Genomic DNA, 22,798 nt, shown 5'->3' on the forward strand with positions numbered 1-22,798 from the left:
GGGATATCGATCAGCGTTGAAGGGAGTGGGCATGCACGAGGTTAAGGTTATTAACTCGGCCGCCGGCCCTTCTGAATCTCTTTTCTCCCGTATGTCACAGACTGGTGTCGACTTTGCGACTGCTGTTAAGCAAGAGGCTACCTATCTTCGTCTCGTACATCCAACTCCAGATGATATCCCCTCCTGTTTCAGGCTGATGGAGCTCGCAATGGGCTGTCATGGTACAGTCCTGCATTGACGCCCTCTTCACGAACCAAGCTGAAGCAAAGCAGGCATTCGTTCGCAGGTGAAATCATGGTACCGACAAGGCGAATCCTCACGGTGTGCATATAAGCACGACGACTTCAAGTTCTGCCTCAGTATGAAATGGATGGAGAGTGACGAACGATACGAAGCGTGGATTAATAGGCGGGCCGAGTGGTGGGCAAGGAGAAGGTTGGACAAGAGTAGTGAGGATGTATGGGCCATGCGAATGTTCGTGCATTTCTCTATAGACTTTCTATTCTAGATTCACGCCAGTACTGTCCAGGGAGCCCCGAAAGTCATTCCCCAGGCCTGTTACGGATAAGGAGATACAATCAGTCCTAGAAAATACGGAAGAAACACTCATGTAATCGGCTAGATTTCAGTATTGTTCTCTCTATTCCCTCACGAATTGGATACCTTCAAGGGCGTGAAGCTTGACTCGTGCTTTTACATATTTCTGCCGCTCGACGCTGCAAGACGACTCTCGTCAAACCTTCCACTCAGAACATATCAGGACCTTTCATTGTCCACATTCTTGCGAGTTGGGAACTTTTCAGGATAACAGGAGCGCATAAAGACGCGGGGATGGCTTAGTGGACAGATACAAACTTTTTCGATTCGACACGGTCGACGTAGCAACTTTCCCACCGCCCACCGACACATGGAGGGTATCGAAGCTGTCCCTGATGCCACCCAAATCCAATGCTCTATGTTATGTTCAGAGGGGTGCGTTATTTGAGTCATCAGAACAAGCTGGAATGACTTTCTTGAATTTCTATTGTACTCCGAGGTCACGACGGGTTATTCTCACCTCGGAATTGTTTCACACATTGAAGAAATATGTTTGCCAGCAGATATCATTCGCACGATGCGGTCGATTACCGAGGCTCGTACTGTGAATCGCCGCTCCAGTGCTACACACTGCACTGAGGTGATCTCCTGAAGTGACACTCATCGAGCTGTTTCCTTCAGATCACGGCAGAGCACGGATCGTCAGGGATCGCTTGGCTTTGGGACAAATGCGGTGATACTTGCCAGGCACAGGGTTAGGGTTACACCGCCGCCAGTTCATCGTGAATTTTCAAGGACTGACGAAATTGTCTTTGAAACTTGGCAGGCTACTAGCGCAGGTGCGCTTCCTCACCGATACGTATCTTAGAGAGGTTCGTGAAGCTTTCTCAATGTGACGTCAAAATCAGTATGCAGCTGGCAGGAGGATGTAGATCCGGGAACGGCAAATGAACTAAGGAAATCAGCAAGTCTTTGACTGTGATATAGCAAAGTCGCCGCGAAGCACGGGGTCAGACGTCCACGTCACGATCCATGGCTCCTGCCGCCCATCATGCATCATCACTACGTGCCAGTGCTATCCATCGATTTACTGTCGTATTTTCTCACTGGAAAAATATAGGCCCTGAAAGAGGTTGGAATCCCAGTGACTTCAATATTTGGCCTATTACTCCGACCGTGGGGCCTGCAAGAAAAGCATGATTATCAGTTTCACAGCGATGATGACGCTCACCGGCCTCTCATCAACACGACGACAGCTTCAAAGGCAGAGATGAATAAATCTGGGATCCGCTCAAGTTCATACGTTTAGAAAAACTCACGACCAAGTACCAAGAGTAGACACGTCTGCGCCGGTACTACAGTATCACCCAGGGGGCAGGTGACTGCGTCGTGCCGGAGAAACGTTGAAAAGGCAAGGGCAGAAACAATAGGAATAAAGGTGAAATTTCGAACACTACAAGTTACCTGTCAGGTTTGCCAATAATGCCGACAAATTTTGCTATGTTACATTTCACGAATAGAACTTCTCTGTGTCTTCGATTATTTTCTCAAGGGCCTAAACTTTGTTGCCAAAAATACACCAGGGCCAGGTTCACTGCGGCCAAGGTATCTGTACAAGTACACAGTCCCAACACGCGGCAGAATTTATTAAATAATACACCTCAGAGGGATACCTACTTGTCCTCGCAGTCGCGAGGAACACATACTGAGAACAAGAGGCACAATTCGAGAAATGAAGAGCACAGCTTTCGCCAGCAACAAAAAAGTATTGTTACGTAAATTCGATTTGAGGTGCTCTCACGCAGGCCTTTTCTCCTTTCCTGTGTTTCCCCTCTCTCCACCTTACTCCATGGCCCGGCCCTCCAATGCCCTGCTTGTATTTCTCCTCCTATGTCTCCCATCTCTTACATTCGCACTGGACGTCCGTGATACCCTTGCTCGACTTTGGCGACGTTCATCAAGAAGTGTCCCGGCTGCGGGATATTCGAATCCCAATGACAACGGAGGATCGATGTTGACGGTGAGGGATGCCACCGCGCGCGTCTTTTTTTGTCTCTGTGCTCACGTGGGGGTGGGGGGGCGGGTTAGAAAGTCCTAGGGACAACATACCCAGCAGGCCAGGGAGAGCCCGTCAACACGATAATATCAGGCAACTCGAACTCGGCCGTGCTAGTCGACCAGGAGACAGACGGGGGTCTCAGAAATTATTACTTGTGCGTTTACGTTGTTTCGCGTTCTCCCAGCTGATCCTAAAGCCGCAATCTGTAGATCATTATCCTTTTCCAGCGAATGTCTAGGGCAGCATTCGGGAACCGACCAACAGGTGAATTTGGGTGATGGGAATGGTTATCGTGCGTTGGGCTCTACTCTTTCAAGTTATTCTTTTGGGTACTCAGTCTGTGGGCTTCCGCAGTAAACGAGACGGCTGTGATTCGGTATAATTATGGTGACCCTTCATTGGGTGCTTGCACGGAGACGATCAAAGTGCGTCGAAATCCGAATGCGAGAATAATGACAAGTGACAAAGGGATTTAAAGGGTGGAAACCACTTTCGGTACTGGGTACAGAATGGTAAGGATGCGAATACGTGCGTGAAAATGCTGTCGCGCGATCTCTCTCTCTCTGACAACTCCCCAAAAGCGGGGCTATCTTTATGGCAGTATCCTACGAAATGCCAATAGCCCAAGACCACGACATTGTTGTGAACGGCTACAACCTGGCTCGGTGCGTGGTCTCTCCGCTTCGAATTTAGTTTCTCCGGCCGACCGCCTAAATTTGGGTTATCTATTTACAGCGACTACATCGTCGGCAACATTAGCGGGACCGTAATACCAACGCTGAACCTCACGAATTCGTCTACCTACTCTGGAAACACGTCATATGGTGGCTATACCTACAAGACAGACATCTCGTACGTCTCGGGACTGCTAGAGAACACCAGCATTGGCATCAACCATAATTTGTCGGTGTATATTCCTGGCGTAACCAATGCTGTTGATGGCCTTGTGGCTGTTCTGGACGTGTCAATATTAGAACAGCCAGAGGAGTGAGTCCATCTATATCTCTATCTTGACATCAGGTTCTCATCTATTATAATAGAAGTGCCGGATGGAGAACACGGCCAAAATTATGGTTACTCCTACTGACAGTCCTCGGCGTTTCCTCTTTTTCACTATGACAACCCCTTGTCCTTTCGTTGGCTGGCCAGAGAAAGCTCTCGACCTTTACGTATCTTTATGACCACTCACTCCGCCCCTCCCTTACCCCCTCATACTCACGGCACAGATATAGACAATTGGATATCGCACTGCGAAAGATATGGACGCTGTTATAACCACACACCACTGCACCTTATGTTTACCAGCCACCTAGTTATTTCTCAGGGAGAGAGATCTAATATTCATACCCTTTCATCTTACGACGCGGGATAAGGTTGTAATGCAGTGCAGCAGTTACTAACTAGATAGGAACGGGGGGGGGAAGTTGCTCAAGTTGTACATGGTACAATTGCCCAAAGTTCCAAACCGCGAGGGTGATCAATCCTCGATCTGCATAGGCCCGTAGGGCTCCGCCTTGAAATACGACTCGTCAAAGTGGTGCACCCGCACGAACCCGTCCTCTCCACCAGAGGCGTATCCCGTTCCAGCGGGGTGTATGGCGATGCTGCGCGGTACCGGTAAATTGTCAAGGGGAGAAAAACAATAAAAAGGAAAAAAAAAAAAACGTACGTATTGATGGGCCCGAAATGCCCTTTTACTCGGCCGACCTCTTCTTCGAATACTTTATGCCAAAACCGTGTTTCGAATTTACCCTGACGCAAGGAGGTGGTGGTGACACTCATGGCTTCCTGGCCACCCCCGAGGAGGACCTGGAGATATGGGGATCAGCAAGCACGTACGAGAGAGAAGGAGCGACCAATGTCAACGCAACGTATGGTTTGTTAGGCGCAAGAGCGGCACTGTTCAGCGGCGTCTCCGTCGTGAACGTTTTGATAACCATTAGAGTTTTCGGGTCGTGTATCTAGTGAGGCAGGCCGCCCAATCAATCGAGACAGGCGCATTAACAAAAAAAAAAATGCAAACCCACCCGCGCAGACTTGTCTTTGCTGCTCGTGATACAATACGTCCGGTCCCTGCTCAGCTGCAAGTCCGTGACGACCTCGCCATGCGCCCGCTCGTTGTTCTCGATCTCCTCGCCCGTCTCCACATTGAACAGCGCGACCTTCCCGGACTCGTGCCCGGTAATAATGACATTAGGCACCAGCGTGAACGCGCACACCGTCGCTTTCGATCCGACGGGGTTGAATATATACCGGGGATCCTTCGATTCTACCGTGGAACGCAGCTCAGCAAACGGCCAGGGAGGGAAAAAAAAAAAAAAAAGAGAGAGAGAGAGAGAGAGAACACACGTTTCGTCCCATCCCCCTCCCGGTCGATGTCAAACACCCGGATAGCGCACTGGTGCCCCATCCGCTGCTCAGTGATGCACACGATCTGCGAATCGTCCTCCTTGAACGCCACCCGCTTCACAGCCGTCGGGAACTCCCACGTGTAGAGGCACTTTCCCGTAGCGACGTCCCACAGCCGCAGAGTATTATCCGCAGCGCCAGATACCATGAATCGTGATTCTGCTGAAGGACGGTCAGCCAGTCAGCAGTTTGTTTGCGGCCGGAGGAGGGGAAACCGTTCACGGTTGGTTTCACGCACAATCGACATCGACAGTCCACACCGTCCCGTTGTTCCCTTCGTACGTCCCGAGTCGTTCACCATTGTGAGAGAACCAGACGTTGATGACGTTGTCTTTTGAGCAAGTGAATAACAGGTCGCCTTCCGTGTTGAACTTGATTTGAGTCAAGGACCGTTCGTGGCCTGTAATTTTGGGTTAATTTTTTTTTTGGGGACCGTTTGAGGAGTTGGGTGACCTTGTAATAGGATAGGCCTCTATCAATATTTTCATTAGATGGAATAATAGGAAAAAAAAAAAAAAAAGAGCAGAACTCGCCATTTCGAAAGATTTTTCGGTCCTGCTGGTGGTGTGGGCGTTTAACGAGTTTTCGTCGATCACGTGATGATAAAGTTTCACTATTCGGATTATGTAAGAAAATATTTCAACCCGGTTCTAAATAAAATCGCTTCACTGGAAAGGCGTTACTGATTATATCTTACCCGGCCTCCTGCTGACTTTGGATTGATCGCGCGTTCCTTTTCGTGCTTGCTCTTTGCGAGTAAGGCTCATCATGAATTATTCCCTCCGATGAGACAGCGGAGCTCGAGGGTTCGCTATTGCTGTCAGAGAAATGTGCGACGGCACTTGACGATACAATAATTCTCGGCGTGCCGGGACGGTTCTGTGGTTAGCTCTTGTGTGGTTTCGGTGCTTGCAGCCGATGAAAAATGGCTATGTCGCGCATGCTCATTGGCTCGACATGTATCGGGCCCGATATAGCAACCAAGCCAAGAATCTGCAGCGGGAGATGGAGATATGGTTGTGAGAGACAACGCGACTTTAATCCTGCCCACCGCCTGATGCATCATCGCAGTACACACGTTCGTGGAACCAGGAAGAGGTATTGGGCGGGGATGGAATAAAGATTGTTTTATACTCGTTGGAGAGCCCGTGCGCGAGGGCGGGGGATCTGTGTACGATGGTTGGATCGCGTCATAGGTGCGTCGGTACACTCGTCACCAACAGCGGCCCAATGATGCAAGCACGTAGGGCTTCAATACTGGTGATCGGGCGAGCATTCTTACGTGATACAGATGTACCAGCATGATAAGCATGTTATATTTAATCCTGAGGGATGAAACAAGCAATACTACCCTACCATGGCAGATGACATGTACGAAACCTTCACCCTGAACGTCCCACCGTCAGAGAGTGAAATCGACCAGTGGATCGCCATCCGCTTACTCGCACTGCAGGTGGACCCATCTTCCTTTCGAACCACATACGAGTACGCCAAGAGTATCTCTCGGGAGAAGCACATCCAACGAATCGACTCCCATGACCAGGTCGCCGTCATCGTCTCACACAAGGCCACAGGGGAATGGATCGCTATGTCAGGCGTTGCTTCGCCCAAAATCCTTGCCAAGTTGAACTATCCGGTACCGGAGGAGGTGTACGAGGGGCGGAAAGGAAGTGGATACCTGTTCGTGTCGTTGTGGGTTCATCCGGAGCATAGGCGACGGGGTCTGGCAAAGAAGATGTTTGACAGATGCATTGAGTGGGCGAGGGGCCACGATGCCGATGCTGTGACAGAGAAGTTCGTCGCCAATGAGGTTTACAGTGACAATGAGAGCCGGGGGCTGTATAGAAGGCTAGGATTGATTGAGAGATGCGAGGTCAAGGAACCAGACGGTAACCGAAATGTTGTTTGGTTGTCGAGATCCTTGGATGAGTTATAGCCTACGGTCTGGAGGTAACAGGGTAGCGTGCCATCGCCACGAACGTGTAGCCGGGCGGAATGGGAAAAAAAAAGTTGATTCAACATTTGCTTGCGTGGTAAGCATGCGGGAGATAGTTAACCATTTGGCCAGGCAAAGGCCCACGAATGCGAGGTCATTTGAATGAACAGCCTTGATTCTGGAAACGAAGCAAGCAGCACAGGACTTGTTCACGTGCAACGTTTCTTCTTCGATTCTGTTACCATCACAAACAATTACCCCATGCTTACCCCAGGCTCTCTCCATGGAAAACTGCGAACTGCGAGAAACTACGGTCTCAGTTCCGGCTCGGTCTCTGTTGTCCTTCAGAGGAGTTCCGGGTTGAACTCATGACCCTCCTGTGATTGTCGTCTTTGGTGATCCTGTCCCGCAAGAAGCATTAACGTTTAATGTTCATTGCACGCCCCAGGGACAGCGGGATGGCACATCATACGACTGTATTCTGATTTACCAGGGTAACGTCAAAGGCAACGACTTGGGTCAGGGCGAACGTGCAAGCTTCTATCGATAATCATCGGCCACCCCTCTGGACTTGCATTTTTGGACTCTGGCCAGTTGGTTATCAGCGTGATAGGCTCGATGAAGGGTGCAAGGCAAGGGTGGCAGTACAACAAGGGTGCACGATCGCGATCTAGGCCGAGCCGGACCGACCCTCGGCAGAAGACGGGGAAAAACACGCTGTGAATCCAAGGTACAAATAATGCGTGGCACGGAAGATAAAATTTCATCCTGGCTCACGGTTCTTTACCCTTCTCTTCTCTCCCCCAACATTGCTCCCATCACTGCGACGTTCCCCAACCTTCCTCGCACCCACCCCCATACGCGAACTAGCATCACCCCCACCCCAACACGATCTCCCTGATTCGGATATCCGGGCCGAAGATCTGTGCGTCATTTTGCATCAGTTGACCCCACTGAATTTCTGATTTTGCATTTTACAGTCTCGATCATGCAGTGCGTCGGAATCAATACGCTTCCACAGGAGCTCATAGATGCTATTATCGACGAGAACCAGGACGACCAGGCTGCATTGCGTGCCTGCTCCCTCGTAGCTCGTCCATGGACTTATTCTTCCCAGCGGCACATTTTCTCCCGCGTCCACTTCCGCAACCATTCGCAACAATGCTACTACCCCGGCAAATTGCACAAGACTTCGTGCGACATCAGCAGATTCCACGATCTCATATCCATGCGCCCTCATTTAACGTCGTTTGTCAGGACACTCCAAGTCGAGCCTATTCTTGACGCAGCGCAAGAACAGCTCCTCGCCAGCACCCTCCAAAGGCTCGTCAACTTGGAATGTATATCCCTCGATCTCGGGGGCTACTACTGGGACGAGCTCTCCCAATGCATGAGGGATGCCCTCATCACTACTTTCCGTTCCCCGCGAATAACTAACCTCGAACTTCGGGAGGGTCTATTCCTCCGGTCTGCTGATTTCCTTGCTCTCCTGGGTGCATGCGAGCATCTCAAGCGGCTCTCCCTCTCCGCCATGTCCTGTGATGACCTCGAAGAGTTCGTCCAGGCCGACACAGCGGCGCTCACTTTGCCCTGCGGGCTCAATCTGCAGCTCGATTCGCTTGCGCTGAGTCTGTACGAACAGTCGTACCTCCCACTCATGCACCGTCTGCTGCAGCTCCAGCCCTCTATGGATCTCAGTCATCTCCACCGTCTGTCCGTTCTCACTGCTGGCTCTGGACACTTGTCAGAGCGTATTGAGGCGACGAAGGAGATTCTCAAGTTGAACAGTAATTCACTCCGGCACCTCGTTTTGAACGTGTGTCTAGGAGGTAAGTATCGAATCATTGAATACCCCCCTCTCCTGCTTGCTAAAGCGACATATCCGCAGAACCGCTGTCCAACCTCATTGACATCAAACGGCTCCTCTCCATCCAGATAAAGCTATGGTGGATCCGCTTAGACCAGCACACCGAGCCCACACTGTGGCTTCGCTGGCTGATAGAATCATTCCAGGACCTCGCCAAGCACCGCGTGGAGGAAGTCACCTTTGAGATCTTCTACAACTCTGATTGGACCGCATATACAGCCGAGTGGGCCGCGCTCGACGCCGTTCTCGGGGAGATGCGCTCTCTGACGAAGGTCCACGTCAAGCTGGACGCGTACGATGATGTCAGAGGGAGGTGGAAGCTCCCGAGGGAATACTCCCTCTCTGCGGCGAAGGACGTGGAGAGGATACTTCCTACTGTTTGCTCGCGGAAGATCCTGGCTTGTCAGTTTGCGGCGAATTTTCCTTGGTGATTTATCTTTTTTTTTTTGTTCCCGTATCGACACAGTTGCATTATGGGCTATGATCCCACTTTGATACCCCGGATATTACTCACTCGTGTTATTGGTCATCGCATTTCTCTTCGTGGTATTCGCTTGTCTGTACGCACTACATATTTAGAATAACGTGTTGCAATGGTCCTGGATGGACGCAGTATTACTCGTGCCGTGCTTGTGGCGCAACGTAGGTCGTTTATGTGGGTTAGATTTCCCTCCAATGTTGTGACCCTACAATGAGTATTGACTCCTCACGATTCCGCGGCCTATTGGGTTGTTGAACGACCAAGACAAATCCGACCACGTGTAATTCTGCTCCTTCCCACCATCTACTAGTGCGTCATGAAGAAAAACTTTACGTTCATGTCACCGTCATAGTCGAGACACCTATAAATTCCGGAATAACAACGGGATGAGCAACCCTGTTTTCATCGATCTCTTCCAACCAAACTGATCCTCGTCGATACAGACGCGCGTCACTGGTGATAATACCGCCTCTTGTTCCAACAACGGGTATCAATGAAGGGGCAAGAACGAATTCTGAACCTCCGGGTGCTGCTTTCACCTGTCGGCGTACTCCCCTCTCGCTATATTAATCCAACAACAGTACCTATGAGAGTGGCTGTCCTAGAAGCGGAAGCACCACGTTCATCGTGATCACACCAACATATCACCACCATACAGTCGAGGGCAGATATGGACAATAATGGCTCGTCCTCTTTCGGTGATCAATCCTCCCCTGGCAAGGATCAGTCTTCGGGTGACGGTAATCAGCGAGGTCGTGGGGCGACTAGTCAGGATTCAGGCTCTAGCAAGGACACTTCTCCACACGCAGGTGTCGATTTGGTGGTATACACTTCCTCGGACGCTCAGATTTTTACCCCTTCGGCGCGGTTCTTCTGCGAGTTCTTCATGACGATCAACAAGGTCGAATCGACGCCACCGTTAGCCGGAATGTGCTCCATGCAGATGTTGGCCCTTCAACTTTTGATACTTAAAGCGAAGACAATCAGCGAGGACTCAATACGACGGACGCTCTAGCACAACGGGGCAGGATTTAGATTCCGAGAGAGGAGATACTGCCAGCACGACATATGGGATATGGTGCTGGACAAGATGGTAATCAGACTTCTGGGGTCTATAGTACTGGTCCTCTTGACCTTGGCACTAGCGGTGGGATCTATGCCGGTTATAGTGATTAAGCTAGAACTTGTTATCATTCCGGTAAACTGGGGGTTCAGAGATAAACGTCGAGGTGAGTGGTTCTTCGTATGCTTCTCACGCGAAACCTTATCATCAACAACCAATGCCGAAGTATTGGTCGGAAGGGCTGCAAAAAAGCCTGAACGTTGGAAAGAAAGGCCGGTAGTATAGTGTGATTGTCGAGTGCGCTCTGACCCATTTCTTTCGGTCAGGAGATGTCTAATGGTTGTTTCTTATCGTGTGCTTCGTTTCTCATCTGTATCAGTATGTATACTGAATTTACTACCGTTTCACTGTTCATACGAACATCAGGACAAGGCTGATCTAGCCACCCTAAAATAGAATGTTGGATCGTGGTGCGTAGGCGCCCGTGGCCTTTCTTTTTCGACTCTTCAAGATACCTCTCAAGCTTTAACTTCGACGCAGCGCAAGACGTTGCCATCCGCAGCTCTAGTACATGTGGCGACGCAATTGTTCCATTCCCAGGTACCTTGGGCATGGACACTCTGGGTGTCATTCACGTTCTCGCTCTGTGCTGTTGTCCGAAATTGGTCTTATTATCCACCCCTCTATAAAGACCTAGGAAACCCTACTTCATAACTTACGTCCAAGATGTTGCTGTACCCTCTTGTGCTCTCTGCGATTTGCTTTTCTGCTTCCGCGTTGGCCAACCTTCAAGATGCTCAGATCGTTTTGGGCCTTGACAGCGCGAATTCTACTCAAAGTGCCCCTCACTGGGTCGTGTATGGCGACAAGTACGAGTCGGGAGTGACTGGTCCTCCCACAGCGGACGCTGTTGAGGTATGCACCTACTCCTGGAATACTACACGTCCTTCGCCACTGACAGAATGATAGGGCTACAATGTCTTGTAAGTTCGAACAAGACTTTTGTTCCGCACATAGCTGACAAGCTCTGTTGAAGCATCCTCTCGTTCCTTCTCACGGAGGGGGCATGGGACAAGGTAGCTCGCTATCATAAACCGTCTCTTTTGATTATTCAGATTTTTTAGGCCTACGAATGGACTACGTTGACAGCGGACGAGAGAACGGCTATCAAGTCCGAGTATGCTGCAGCCGGAATCAAACTTCTCGTGTCTGCATTCGGCTCTACGGATATTCCTACGACGTCAGGAGTCAATCCTAATACGACGGCTGCGACAATGGCTGCATGGGTTATCGAATACGGCCTGGATGGCATTGATGTCGACTACGAGGTGCGTATATGATTTTTTTCTGGAGGATTGTCTGCGCGATAACAACGATACAGGACACGGCTGCTATGAACGCTGGTACGGCTGAGGTAGGTTGGTCTGATTTTTTTGAACGTTGACGGTTTATTCGTCGTTTGAGGACAGGAATGGTTGATCAGCTTTACTTCTGAGCTTCGTGCATACTTGCCTCAGGATCAGTATATCGTCACTCACGCTCGTGAGTCATGTAATGTGCTTGCTCGGTGATTTCCCATGATAATATCGTTCCGCCAAGCCGTCGCTCCGTGGTGGGTTACCATTTCATTCCGAGCGTCAACCATATACTCAGTTATAACACTCCTTCTTAGGTTCACGCCGAATAGTTATGTGGGCGGCGCGTATACCAAGGTGCACCAGGAAGTAGGCGATCTGATTGATTGGTACAATATACAGGTTCGGTTTAAAGCCTTCTTCTTTGCCGCGATATTCATTCATGCCGTTTTAGTTCTACAACCGTAAGGGGCCGATTACAATTGGCCTCACAGGGGATCTAAATTTATCACAGAAGGAGCTACGGAGTACACCGACTGTGATGGCTTGCTCACCGCTTCGTCGAGTACATGGCCAGAGACCGCGTTATTCCAGATCGCCAACAATAGTGTCGATCTTTCGAAGCTGGTTATTGGAAAGCCCGCCACATCGAGCGACGCGACCAATGGCTATATGGACACCTCGACGTTGGCCACTTGCTTGGAAACCGCTAAGAACGATGGTTGGGGTACGTGTAAAAATCAATCTTGTGTCGAAACTTGGATGAATTGTTCATTATGCTCCGTCATAGATGGTGGCGCGATGGTCTGGCAGGTGCGATGTTTCCTTCCATCCATGCCAGTGTCTCATTTAACATATCGCTTACTGCACTAGTACCCTAATGCCGATGCCTCGTGGATCTCTACGGTTCGTTCGCTCTCTTGGCCTGTTTGACGGGTAATGGTTCTTCTACACGTGTAACCGCGATTGTCTACGTCCCTGCGTCCCGCACAGTAATAATAGTATTTAAGAATTTTTCACTGGTGAACATTTCAGACACTGGTAAGAGGAAAACCGAAAGAAACGAGACGGATTGCTCACCATATGAAAGCACGATTGGAGCTTCGTTGCGTCGGAACTTACCTCGACTATCATGTCTAGGAAAGACCTGCCCCCCCCCCCCAAATCTTGGGTTCATGAAATGCAAAAAATGTGGAGGCAACACCAGCCGTTTCCGACTTCGTCCCAAGTTTGATCCCGGCTGGAAGCCATCTACGAGATGTTTCAGAGCGGGGAAAGGGCGCTTCATTCTGTCAGTGATTCAATTCGCTGGCTTTCATTTGACTCATACTCACTGAATACTAATCACCTTATGTTATAGACGCAACGCGAATCCGAGACGGGAGGCAGGCGATGCTAAGACAAGTCTCCCAAGTCTGAATTTCGGTTAGAAGTCGAGTTATCTGTCGTTCTTTCTTCACCTCCGCTTTCAGAGGATCTGAATATTTACTGTGTACCGATCTACGACGTATTACAGTCCCCATATGACCCGGACTTCGAGGTCCTCGTCATGCCTCGGCTGCGCCAGTTTTATTCGCCCAGTTTCGACACCGTTGGGGAACTCATAGAGTGCTTTCGACAAGTTCTGGATGTATGGTTCACCTTGATCCACTATAATTTACTGTTTTTTCAATGAATATGTATACAGGGTGTTGAATTTCTGCATCGCCATTTCGTTGCTCACCGATGGAATCAGTTTTTCCGGGTGGTCATTTCTGCGCTAAGACAAATTGATAGGGATGTGACCATTTTGAACATCATGCTCGATGCCAGCGAACTCTATCCGAAGGGGTTTCATCCTGCCACGCCGTGGATGAATGCGACTTATACCGGATCGGCGAAACACATCACTCGCACAGAGTGCTGGTCCTGCTATTTTATAATTGATTTTGGAGTGGCCCGTCGTTATGTACCTCCAGAGATACCATAGGAGCCCGTCTCGAACTGCGGCAATCGTTATGTTCCGGAATACAAGGGGTCAAAAAAGGGTGACCGTTGCAATCCGTTTCCCACAGGTATATTTTGCTTTGGGAAACATGTTGGAGGAATACTTCTGCGTGGTCGGTAAACATTTATTGGTTGTTGGTGTTCATTGCTTTTTTAAATTAGCACAAGCACCCACCACTGCAGTTCCTTGTCCCTCTTGTTGATATGATTCAAAAAGGACCGTCTTTACGACCTACTCTAAGTGAGGTTGTGCTCCGCTTTACCACAAATCTGGACGGGGTATCAATTGCGCAAACTCGCCACTCCTGGAAACAATGCTTTCTTCCAGAGCGGGTGGCAGCTGAGGCATATTGTTACCTTGCAACCCACCCCTTCCCATTTTGAGATTTCCAATATCTCGAGCAGTTGATCACCACCTCAGGCCCTTCTAAACCCTTACTCCAAGCGCAGCTCTGCTTGACAAAGCGCGGCGAAGTTTAGAAGGTACCGACTAAAGAAACTTGCGTCTCTTTTACCATCCAGAAAATATTATTATGCAAACATAAATTAGCACCGGCGCGAAGAGTTGTATTGGCAAGACTCGGTAAACCTAACCCGATGGACACTCGGAATCCCAGCCCTCAGCGGCCGACACACCGGGTTTTCGAGTCTAGTAATCCCGGCCATCTTGAAATGCAAGCGGAAAGATACAAAAAGCATTTACTCAGTCTTATGTTTCGTTCGAACCATAGACATCGTTCGATCGCTCTCTTGGCCAGGGTAATGGTCTTTGTTCTTCTAGGCATGCGCCTACCTCCCCTCCATAGCATGTAATACTGGTATTGTATATACACGTATTGTTAAGGGGAAATCTGACACCATGAATTTCGCACCTGAACATGACGTATACCTAAGATGACAAATGTAAATTTTCTAGCCCCTCTGCCACTTTCTCCAACTTCGATTTCGACCCTGCATTTTCTGTCGCTTTGGGAGGTGGAGGTCGCGGCGTCTGAGCAGACTTCCACCATCCCCAATCTATGTGAACTTCAACTTTATCTGGGTCCAGGCCATCCTCCTTTGCCTGTGCCTTAGCCGCTCGCAGCTTCTCCTCCGCCATCGTTGCCATCTCTTGTGCTGCCTTGTTTGCTGCTTTGATTTGGGCTGGGTTTTCCTTAAAGTGATCAACATAATAATCTCTGAGGCGAAGGAGGAATGTTGCGAAGTGGAACACTTCTATGGGCGACGATATATCAAATCGCTGTACTGATCGGTCAACAAGGTAGACTTTCTGTACAAAGCGATTAGATGGCAAATCTCGAATCGGAAAATAAACATACCTCAGCGGTTTCGCTGTGCCACGCCATTAACACCACACCGTCATTGCCGTTTGTGGCGAGTGCAAACACGGGCAGTCCGGTTATACCATGAGCTTGAAGCAACCTGACGGCAGCGTCTACATAAGCCCTGGCCTGATTCAACGGCTTCGCTGCATCGTCAAGGGGCCTCTTATGTTCAACCACAAGGATGGCAAAGAGAATTTTACCAAAAATTTCTGCAGGAACAGCCTTGCCGATCTTTTCGATCTTTTCGTACAGCTGCTGAATGTCGGTACTTCTCTTCCCATCACTTCCCACCATGCAGCCAGTCTCGGAGAACGCAGTTAAGAATGAATTGTTAGAGGATTTCCTTTCGACCTTGAAAGTATTGAGGGTGACAGGTTCATCTGTAGATCCTTCGGAAGATACAGGCTGCTCCTCGTCTGAGCGGGGCGGCGGAATGGCCGCTCGCTGAGAGGAAGGAAGTAGCAAAATCTGGCCATCACGTTCCTCCTCTTCCTGAGACTTGGGAAACAGACCCGGACCATCATCTTTCAGTACGGTGATGAATTCAGGTATCTTGCAGTCCGTACTAGGCAACGAGAGCTCATCAGCGGTAAGAACCACGACTGCATCACATATTCCTGTGTGTGGTTCGCTGCTGGCGCGATGAACAATGGCTTCGGGTCCCCGCGCAGTTTCTGGGAAAAGATGAGGTGTTTGCTGTAAGAAATAGAGGGCGACATTTAGAGCTGCGTGTTCTTGAATATCGATAACGTCCGGATCCGTGTGATTGCCTGAAAAGGTACTGGCGATAAGAGAAGCTTTACAGAGATTATAATAGTCCTTCGCTCGATCGATCGCACTAGCTCGGATGTCCTCGATGCTTTTGGAATGAAGTTCATCGACAAGGCGATTGCGAGAAAGCAAAATAGTTCGCTCAAATCTATAAAACCTTTACGTCGACTGTTGTGAGGTATAAAATAAATATAACTTACAGTGGTCTCACGTGAATAGCGTCGGAATCGATGCTGTTCAAAACATGGAACAGCAGTGTATCCCATTGTAGACGAGATTCTGCTTCGTTGACAGACTTGCGCTGCCCACGTGAAAACGCTCCAAGGGTCACCCAGAAGAATAGTGATAGACGTTCAGACACGGCTGTCTGATGCGAAGGGTTTATTTTTTGGACGTTGCTCTCCGGCAATCTCTGTCGGACAGTCATGAGTTGCTCCCAGAAGCAATCATTGACGGCCTCAAGATATGATCCTTCGACTACCGGTAACTGATCCTGAAGAAGTGGTTGATAGTCTGAGACAGTCAGGTCGGTCATCTATACGCACGATACTTTGCCATTCCGGGTCCACAAAACAAGTCAGAGATTCGTATAGTTTCGTATACTCATTAACGTGTTGTTGGTTCTTGAATTTGTCAATGTCCGGTATTATCGCGGCTCTCACGGAGAAGATATATCTGTCGTAGTTATAAGTCGTAATGGAGAGTGGCATCGTCAGCCCAATTCCATTTCCAACTTTGCCAGCGAATCTAGTGCAAATAAAGTCAGAGATCAAAAGGGAATTGAAGTGATGACTGACCTTGAGCAGGAATAAATCGAGATCGAAGCTGACTGAACTCTATGCACACTGTTAGAACGTACTAAATTAGTCAAGGAAAACTCATTACGAGTTGTTTCTGCATACATATCGTTCGTCAGCTTTTGGTGGTTTCAAAGGATAAGACATACAACGACGGGGCATTCAATCCAGAAAGCTTAGATCTATCATTGATCTGTTGGCAGCCGCAGCAAAACTGTAGAGGATACACGTACTTCGGAGCTGAACTTCTACGCTAAGAAGTTAACAGTGATCTCATTGTTAGAAGTGGTCAAACTCACGTAGATGTGGTCATTGAACCTTTCCTGGAACCATGCTTATCATTTTTGCTCTGAGTCGGAATCATGGCTTCAGTAGGAATACTATGTCTATCCAGAAAAGACAGATCAGGCATTTGTAGTCAGTGCAAAGATCACATATACACACAGCTGCCTCCCATGAACAGGCTTCTTCCTGGACTCATTTGGATCTAACATTGGTACATGATGGAATTGCTGTGTCGGAGGGGGTGTAACAGGATATGGTGATGGGTCGTCGTCAGTACTATCAGATAATCAGAAAATGATATTGAAAGTCAGCCTATTGCATCCACGCACTCAACACTGCTTGTTCTCAAACTCCGAATCCAGGTGGCAACAACTTCTTCTCCTCTTTTCTCCCAATCAGAAAGATGTGAAGGATCAATAAGATCAGATCTCCAGGAAATCGGAGTATTGGCAGGCATGCAGGGTTTGCGACATTCCAGTACAATCTTATCATAATGATCATGAAGCTCAATGATAAATTGCGCAAATGCAAGGGCAGAAATAGGATCGGTCAGATTGAAGACACCACTGGCCACACAAGGCACATCAGAGTAGGCAATATGTACCATTGGCTACTACATAATTAGCATGACAATGAACAGAGAGTCAACCAGTAACTCACCAAGTCATCAGACATGTCATCGTCTGGAGACTCTGAATCACCATCCACATCAGGTGGATTTGTCCACCCCAGAATGACCTGGGCCGAAAATCCATCCTGGGTGAGAATTACACCCACGACAGGTTCTTCAATCCCCCAAACACGTCGTTGGTAGGCCACACTAGCAACGAGAGCCACAATGTTCCCCCTATCTGCAATACAGATAACAGGAAGAACCGCATCCGTACGACGTCCTTTACCTGGAAGAACGTGTGCCTGAAACGACATATCAAGGGACCTAGTACTGGAAGACGGCGAAAGGTTGCGACATGGCCACTCTTCCGACTCTGAGAGATCACCAAACGGAGCGCTGCCTGGCTCATCGAATATGTTTCCCCCAAATGCATGGTCCGATTCGGGTGAAAAAGTCCGTGTATCAGGTTCAACCTCAGAGGCATCACTGTCACTGACACGATCTGAGCCTTCTTCGTCTGCGAGAACTACGCCTGGTTCTAAAGGATCCTCTTTAGGATCATTGCTTTGGTGAGATAAGCTTTCCCCTGGAGCCGCGTCTGAGTGCGATGTAGATAGTAGCGTATTCTCATAGAGAAAAGAAACAAGCATCAGAGCGTGTCCATCACAAACAGATTCCACAAAGTTTCTAGGAAGAATAAAAGGCGTGTCGTAACTTCGTGAAGTGGATAAGAAGCGCGGATATCACAAGATATGACGCTACTTACTATATCTCGGCGTCATTAAAGCATGTATAGCACAATGCTCGGACTAGGGTGGACCAAATAGGCATGGTGAATGGGTGAGGGTCCTGTTGCATTCGTCGAAGCGATGACACTGTTTCTAGGATGATATCCAAAAAGCCCAGAAGTGGCTGCGACTCTGGTTCCACGGCTGAAAGGTCTGTCAGTGTAGCGCTTCCCAGTTGGTTGAAAAGGTCAGGGAACAAGGATGTCATTCGAGGGTATATTCTGGAAAACTCAAAACGAGGCACCGACTTTGAGAGGAATCTAGAAATCTGGTGGACTTCTACAGGCCAGTGCGAGTCCAAGGCAACATGGTGCAACTTGAGAGCTGCTGTCGCAGGCATAGAAGTGGTTGGAGAGGTGCAACAGCAAAGGAGTCAACAGGATCGTTTGAAAAGCAACGTAGCCGAAGCTCCAGGGTATGGCTACTGACAGAAGAGTGGAACGTCGACGACAAAGTGATGACAAGTTATTAGCAGCAGTTGTAAGAGATTGCAACGGCCCGCTTGTTGAACACGTGCTCCTGAGGGCAGGTTGATACGTGATCGTGTCGCTACTTGCCGATTCCTCTGTGAGTCTACCTAATCTTACTCTCCTAAAAACGTAAGAAGAAAAAATCTGACCTTGTACAGTGATTGGGATGACGCTGTTTTATGGATTTCGATACAATTTGACGTGCACGTTGAGATGCTCGCGTGTCAGATACGTTATGGACGACGGCCATTTTATTCTATGCTTTTCAACAAGTACATGCGACCATGCCTCAACACTGTGCAGGACAATTTAACTCGCCTAGTTGGATGTCCTTCAGACTCTTCAAGCTCCTTGAGACTCATAGGATACCCCTTGCTTTTCTCTCTGGACCTTGTTTGCCTTGGCCAGGCCGACAAGGCGAAAAGGGCAGTGATGGAATACTGTTCTGTCACCGAACCCAGGAAGCTGCTCTCAGGCTACTTTACGGAGCTGACTCCGCGATTCTCAGTCACAGCAATTAAATAATATAAGTTGGATTATCCTTCGTGTCAAAGGTTAGTTTCCTTGTACAACTACATTCTTCTATCTCCGAATACTGTGTTTATCTGTGTCTACTTGACAACTTGAAATGTTTAATGGAAACATTTCTTGACAACAAAACTCTTGAAGATATACAACTTGTGAGTTCTTCAAGCTTCAAGTCTCGCAAAACGATAACCGTTCCAGGAATTGATAAAAGAATAAAAATCACCTCGACGGCTTTCACAAGTGTCACAACATGAGTGGAATTGCTCTACAGATGCTGGCGGTGTCTCTGGATGAAACAAGCTGTTCATTTGTTGTTGAAGTCTGAGACAGATAGCGTGCCGTGAAGAGTATGTCTATGAACGTTTGTCGAGAGAGTAGCCGCGTAAGGCCTTGACGTCTCGACTTTCATCCATAATGGCAGCCTCTTTGGGAGACTATTGAGCCTGATATAGTGCTCTCTCATGGGCGAAGCTGAAAATAATGAGATAGATGATTCATGTTTTCTGATAAAAGATGAAGAGACTAACGTTGGAATCAGCCCACAGTTGATATGCGGTAACTTTCTGACTTGAAGGTGCTGCATCGTGGTAGGATCATGAATGATGAAACGTGGGTGACATTGGCGTTAAGCAAGCAGATGGATACGAACTCTTCGCTATCACCCTCCAAGTTATACAGTTCGCTCTATTCTCCGCCTTCTGCAAAGGTTCATTCCAGGCCCTTATATACCTCCTAGGCATCCCAACACTTGATGTAGATGCTCTGCTTATACAATATCACGCCATTGCTGGAGGAAACGGTCGAAGGCCCAGAGATCGGTGGCCGAGAGAGCCGAATGTTCACGTGTTTTTCTACAAAGACTCATGACGGGCGACGTAGAGACATGATATGCTACGTTACCTGCATATCCCAGCATTGCATGCGTTAAACAGTTGCTATTGGTATGGGTAGGTAGTCATTTTCCTGTCCGCTGCTTTCTATCCTCACCCATCTCGACACTTGCTGTGGTCCCAGAATCTTAAAAGCCTCTTTTTTCATTTCTTCGCATGCTATTTGGCCCAGAATTGTCGGAAAACGATGCGAGGAGCCTGGCGAAATTGGCATCAATGAGTCGCTTCGAAAGGTTCGACATGTAGAGGAGCCACATGACCACCAGCTTCGATGACAGTGTGTAATTTTATGTAGGAGATACCTCTGGTATGCGAAAGGGTTTCAAGTTGGAAATGTTCCAGACACTGGGAAGAGAAAATAAAAAACATGCGACAGATTGCAAACCATATGAAGTATACCTAAGGTGACAAATGTAAATTTCCTAGATCCTATGCTGCTTTCTCCAACTGTGATTTCAACCCTTCCTTTCCCAACTCTTTGAGATGCGAAGGTCACTGTGTCTGAGCGGATTTCCACCATCCCCAGCCTATGTGGACTTCGACTTTATCTGGGTCCAGGCCATCCTCCTTTGCCTGTGCCTTAGCCGCTCGCAGCTTCTCCTCTGCCTTCATTGCCATCTCTTGTGCTGCCTTGTTCGCTGCTTCGGTCTGGTCCGGGTTCTCCTTGAAGTGATCAACATAATGATCTCTGAGGCGAAGGAGGAATGTTGCGAAGTGGAACACTTCTATGGGCGACGATATATCAAATCGCTGTACTGATCGGTCAACAAGGTAGACTTTCTGTACAAAGCGATTAGATGGCAAATCTCGAATCGGAAAATAAACACACCTCAGCGGTTTCACTGTGCCACGCCATTAACACTACACCATCATTGCCGTTTGTGGCGAGTGCAAACACGGGCAGTCCGGTTATACCATGAGCTTGAAGCAACCTGACGGCAGCGTCTACATAAGCCCTGGCCTGATTCAATGGCTTCGCTGCATTATCAAGGGGCCTCTTATGTTCAACCACAAGGATGGCAAAGAGAATTTTACCAAAAATTTCTGCAGGAACAGCCTTGCCGATCTTTTCGATCTTTTCGTACAGCTGCTGAATGTCGGTGCTTCTCTTCCCATCACTTCCTACCATGCAGCCAGTCTCGGAGAACGCAGTTAAAAATGAATTGCTAGAGGATTTCCTTTCGACCTTGAAAGTATTGAGGGTGACAGGTTCACCTGTAGATCCTTCGGAAGATACAGGCTGCTCCTCGTCTGAGCGGGGCGGCGGAATGGCCGCTCGCTGAGAGGAAGGAAGTAGCAAAACCTGGCCATCACGTTCCTCCTCCTCCTGAGGCTTCGGAATCCAAGCAAGTTCTACTACTCTTGCTCTACATGTCGCTTCTTTGCAGACTTCTTAGATCTGAATTGCATGGCGATTGGAGTTAGACGTTGTATGTGTGTGATATCAGATCACAGCTTACTTGTTAAGCTGAGGATCAACAGAGGGGTTGGAGAGACCGGCTATTGCACTTTGGTCATTGCTGGGCCGCCTCAGATGATGAGCGACTTTGGCATGGTTAGACCCAGCCGTGGCAGGAGTGGATGTATGGTGGTGCGACTGCTCCTCCACCGTAGGAAGGTGACCGTGACCATGGCTTTGAAAGGATGTTAGTGGAGCAAGCGAACATGAGAAGCTCTGAACACACTCAGATGAGTCACTTCCCTCTTCATAGTCGATACCATGGAAAGTGAAATTCAGCAGACTTATATGGATATAGGACTTAAAGACCAACTGGGTGCGACCGCCACCATACGTGCTATTATCTGAACTAAAACGCCTAACAGCCCCAGAAAGTCAAGGTACGATGACGCCGTAGAGCATGGTCCATGACTCACTGAGTGGAGCCACTATGGTAAGTCCCGCAGTCGCTATGAATATCAGAGTCGGTGCTATTGAAAGATTGTAAATGCTACGCCGACGGGTAAAAAGCCGAAATGACTATGTACTGACGACGTCCTTCCAGGATTCCCAAAGCTTGAGGTGTTTATCCTGATGGGAGATTAGTTGTAATTGTTACATTTACCCTGAAGAGGCTCTACCTGAGGAGGTAGTCGTTCCCGGATACCCCGTAGAGCTGCATCGAGCCTAGTCGATCAGTGTCCGTAACATAAAATAACCCTTACTTCTGAGAAGATCCTGCTGCGTAGCTGGAGCTGGAGCTACTAATGAAGTGTGAGAAGAAATTTTGAAAATTGTAGAGCCTGAAACAAGGCACCTACGTTAAAGGCGTTCCACTGTTGACATATACACCTTCCGTCAGGGTAGTACCTCCCCCATCGCTGGATCCAGAAAGCGTATTTCCAGGATTCACCACGTGTAATGGCTTAGGCCGACAAGGCTGTTCAGGAAGAGCAGGGAGAGAGCGATTGTGGTCATACTCCATCACATTACCTGCCTTTGCCGTAGGTGATCGCGGTTCATGAGGCAAAGATTCTTGATATGGATCTTGCAGACGCTTACACGATCAATCGGCTAACGACAGAAGAAAGCACATACTCATCAATAGTTGATAGAATTCCAGCCGCTTTCTCATCTATGTGCTATATAAACCGATCAGCGATATCCAGAGATCCATCAAAGCTTTGGAAGGGGACTAAC

At 48.7% G+C, this 22,798-nt stretch overlaps 11 protein-coding genes across 11 annotated transcripts; 7 read left to right on the forward strand and 4 right to left on the reverse strand.

The window, feature by feature from the left end:
- Positions 1-91: 91 nt before the first annotated feature.
- BT62DRAFT_896358 (uncharacterized protein) lies at positions 92-614 on the forward strand (the record flags this gene model as incomplete). The annotated part of the gene is made up of 3 exons (XM_043183254.1): positions 92-221; positions 273-474; positions 530-614. 3 exons carry the CDS (start codon positions 92-94, stop codon positions 612-614), a joined length of 417 nt encoding a protein of 138 aa, XP_043039076.1.
- Positions 615-2,228: 1,614 nt separating this feature from the next.
- On the forward strand, positions 2,229-4,012 carry BT62DRAFT_932707 (uncharacterized protein). The gene is made up of 8 exons (XM_043186404.1): positions 2,229-2,557; positions 2,626-2,750; positions 2,806-2,888; positions 2,951-3,021; positions 3,075-3,124; positions 3,178-3,261; positions 3,332-3,583; positions 3,637-4,012. The coding sequence occupies exons 1-8, from the start codon at positions 2,387-2,389 to the stop codon at positions 3,713-3,715; spliced, it is 915 nt and encodes a 304-aa protein (XP_043039077.1). The 5' UTR covers positions 2,229-2,386; the 3' UTR covers positions 3,716-4,012.
- Positions 3,764-5,772, reverse strand: BT62DRAFT_987293 (WD40 repeat-like protein; the record flags this gene model as incomplete). The annotated part of the gene is made up of 7 exons (XM_043190059.1): positions 3,764-4,200; positions 4,266-4,405; positions 4,468-4,557; positions 4,624-4,865; positions 4,946-5,167; positions 5,244-5,405; positions 5,703-5,772. 7 exons carry the CDS (start codon positions 5,770-5,772, stop codon positions 4,074-4,076), a joined length of 1,053 nt encoding a protein of 350 aa, XP_043039078.1. The 3' UTR covers positions 3,764-4,073.
- A 129-nt stretch (positions 5,773-5,901) lies between these two features.
- On the forward strand, positions 5,902-7,013 carry BT62DRAFT_932711 (uncharacterized protein). Its single transcript, XM_043186405.1, has 3 exons — positions 5,902-6,024; positions 6,077-6,201; positions 6,253-7,013. The coding sequence occupies exon 3, from the start codon at positions 6,363-6,365 to the stop codon at positions 6,939-6,941; it is 579 nt and encodes a 192-aa protein (XP_043039079.1). The 5' UTR covers positions 5,902-6,024; positions 6,077-6,201; positions 6,253-6,362; the 3' UTR covers positions 6,942-7,013.
- Positions 7,014-7,929: 916 nt separating this feature from the next.
- Positions 7,930-9,239, forward strand: BT62DRAFT_920293 (uncharacterized protein; the record flags this gene model as incomplete). The annotated part of the gene is made up of 2 exons (XM_043184210.1): positions 7,930-8,770; positions 8,830-9,239. 2 exons carry the CDS (start codon positions 7,930-7,932, stop codon positions 9,237-9,239), a joined length of 1,251 nt encoding a protein of 416 aa, XP_043039080.1.
- A 543-nt stretch (positions 9,240-9,782) lies between these two features.
- On the forward strand, positions 9,783-10,304 carry BT62DRAFT_920294 (uncharacterized protein; the record flags this gene model as incomplete). Its single annotated transcript, XM_043184211.1, has 2 exons — positions 9,783-9,869; positions 9,948-10,304. The coding sequence occupies 2 exons, from the start codon at positions 9,783-9,785 to the stop codon at positions 10,302-10,304; spliced, it is 444 nt and encodes a 147-aa protein (XP_043039081.1).
- A 372-nt stretch (positions 10,305-10,676) lies between these two features.
- Positions 10,677-12,703, forward strand: BT62DRAFT_932715 (glycoside hydrolase family 18 protein). The gene is made up of 14 exons (XM_043186406.1): positions 10,677-10,730; positions 10,779-10,822; positions 10,893-11,267; positions 11,322-11,335; positions 11,389-11,428; positions 11,477-11,680; positions 11,734-11,766; positions 11,822-11,894; positions 11,952-11,964; positions 12,025-12,109; positions 12,162-12,171; positions 12,222-12,434; positions 12,498-12,520; positions 12,581-12,703. Exons 3-14 carry the CDS (start codon positions 11,079-11,081, stop codon positions 12,638-12,640), a joined length of 957 nt encoding a protein of 318 aa, XP_043039082.1. The 5' UTR covers positions 10,677-10,730; positions 10,779-10,822; positions 10,893-11,078; the 3' UTR covers positions 12,641-12,703.
- Positions 12,704-12,819: 116 nt separating this feature from the next.
- On the forward strand, positions 12,820-13,954 carry BT62DRAFT_1024585 (uncharacterized protein). The gene is made up of 4 exons (XM_043178285.1): positions 12,820-13,337; positions 13,395-13,655; positions 13,677-13,803; positions 13,856-13,954. The coding sequence occupies exons 1-4, from the start codon at positions 13,257-13,259 to the stop codon at positions 13,894-13,896; spliced, it is 510 nt and encodes a 169-aa protein (XP_043039083.1). The 5' UTR covers positions 12,820-13,256; the 3' UTR covers positions 13,897-13,954.
- Positions 13,955-14,582: 628 nt separating this feature from the next.
- Positions 14,583-18,769, reverse strand: BT62DRAFT_932720 (uncharacterized protein; the record flags this gene model as incomplete). The annotated part of the gene is made up of 10 exons (XM_043186407.1): positions 18,251-18,769; positions 17,532-18,198; positions 17,201-17,481; positions 17,031-17,147; positions 16,886-16,972; positions 16,736-16,768; positions 16,335-16,581; positions 15,990-16,282; positions 15,013-15,937; positions 14,583-14,963 (listed from the first exon to the last, which is right to left on the reverse strand). The coding sequence occupies exons 1-10, from the start codon at positions 18,610-18,612 to the stop codon at positions 14,583-14,585; spliced, it is 3,393 nt and encodes a 1,130-aa protein (XP_043039084.1). The 5' UTR covers positions 18,613-18,769.
- Positions 18,770-20,652: 1,883 nt separating this feature from the next.
- On the reverse strand, positions 20,653-21,289 carry BT62DRAFT_896889 (uncharacterized protein; the record flags this gene model as incomplete). Its single annotated transcript, XM_043183279.1, has 2 exons — positions 20,653-20,940; positions 20,990-21,289. 2 exons carry the CDS (start codon positions 21,287-21,289, stop codon positions 20,653-20,655), a joined length of 588 nt encoding a protein of 195 aa, XP_043039085.1.
- A 121-nt stretch (positions 21,290-21,410) lies between these two features.
- Positions 21,411-22,051, reverse strand: BT62DRAFT_165310 (uncharacterized protein). The gene is made up of 5 exons (XM_043179901.1): positions 22,036-22,051; positions 21,933-21,977; positions 21,846-21,864; positions 21,621-21,794; positions 21,411-21,559 (listed from the first exon to the last, which is right to left on the reverse strand). Exons 2-5 carry the CDS (start codon positions 21,949-21,951, stop codon positions 21,517-21,519), a joined length of 255 nt encoding a protein of 84 aa, XP_043039086.1. The 5' UTR covers positions 21,952-21,977; positions 22,036-22,051; the 3' UTR covers positions 21,411-21,516.
- Between the last annotated feature and the right edge of the window lie 747 nt (positions 22,052-22,798).

Source organism: Guyanagaster necrorhizus (genome assembly GCF_019112545.1).
Source record: "Guyanagaster necrorhizus MCA 3950 unplaced genomic scaffold BT62scaffold_14, whole genome shotgun sequence".
In the NCBI taxonomy this organism is placed as follows: Eukaryota; Fungi; Basidiomycota; class Agaricomycetes; order Agaricales; family Physalacriaceae; genus Guyanagaster; species Guyanagaster necrorhizus.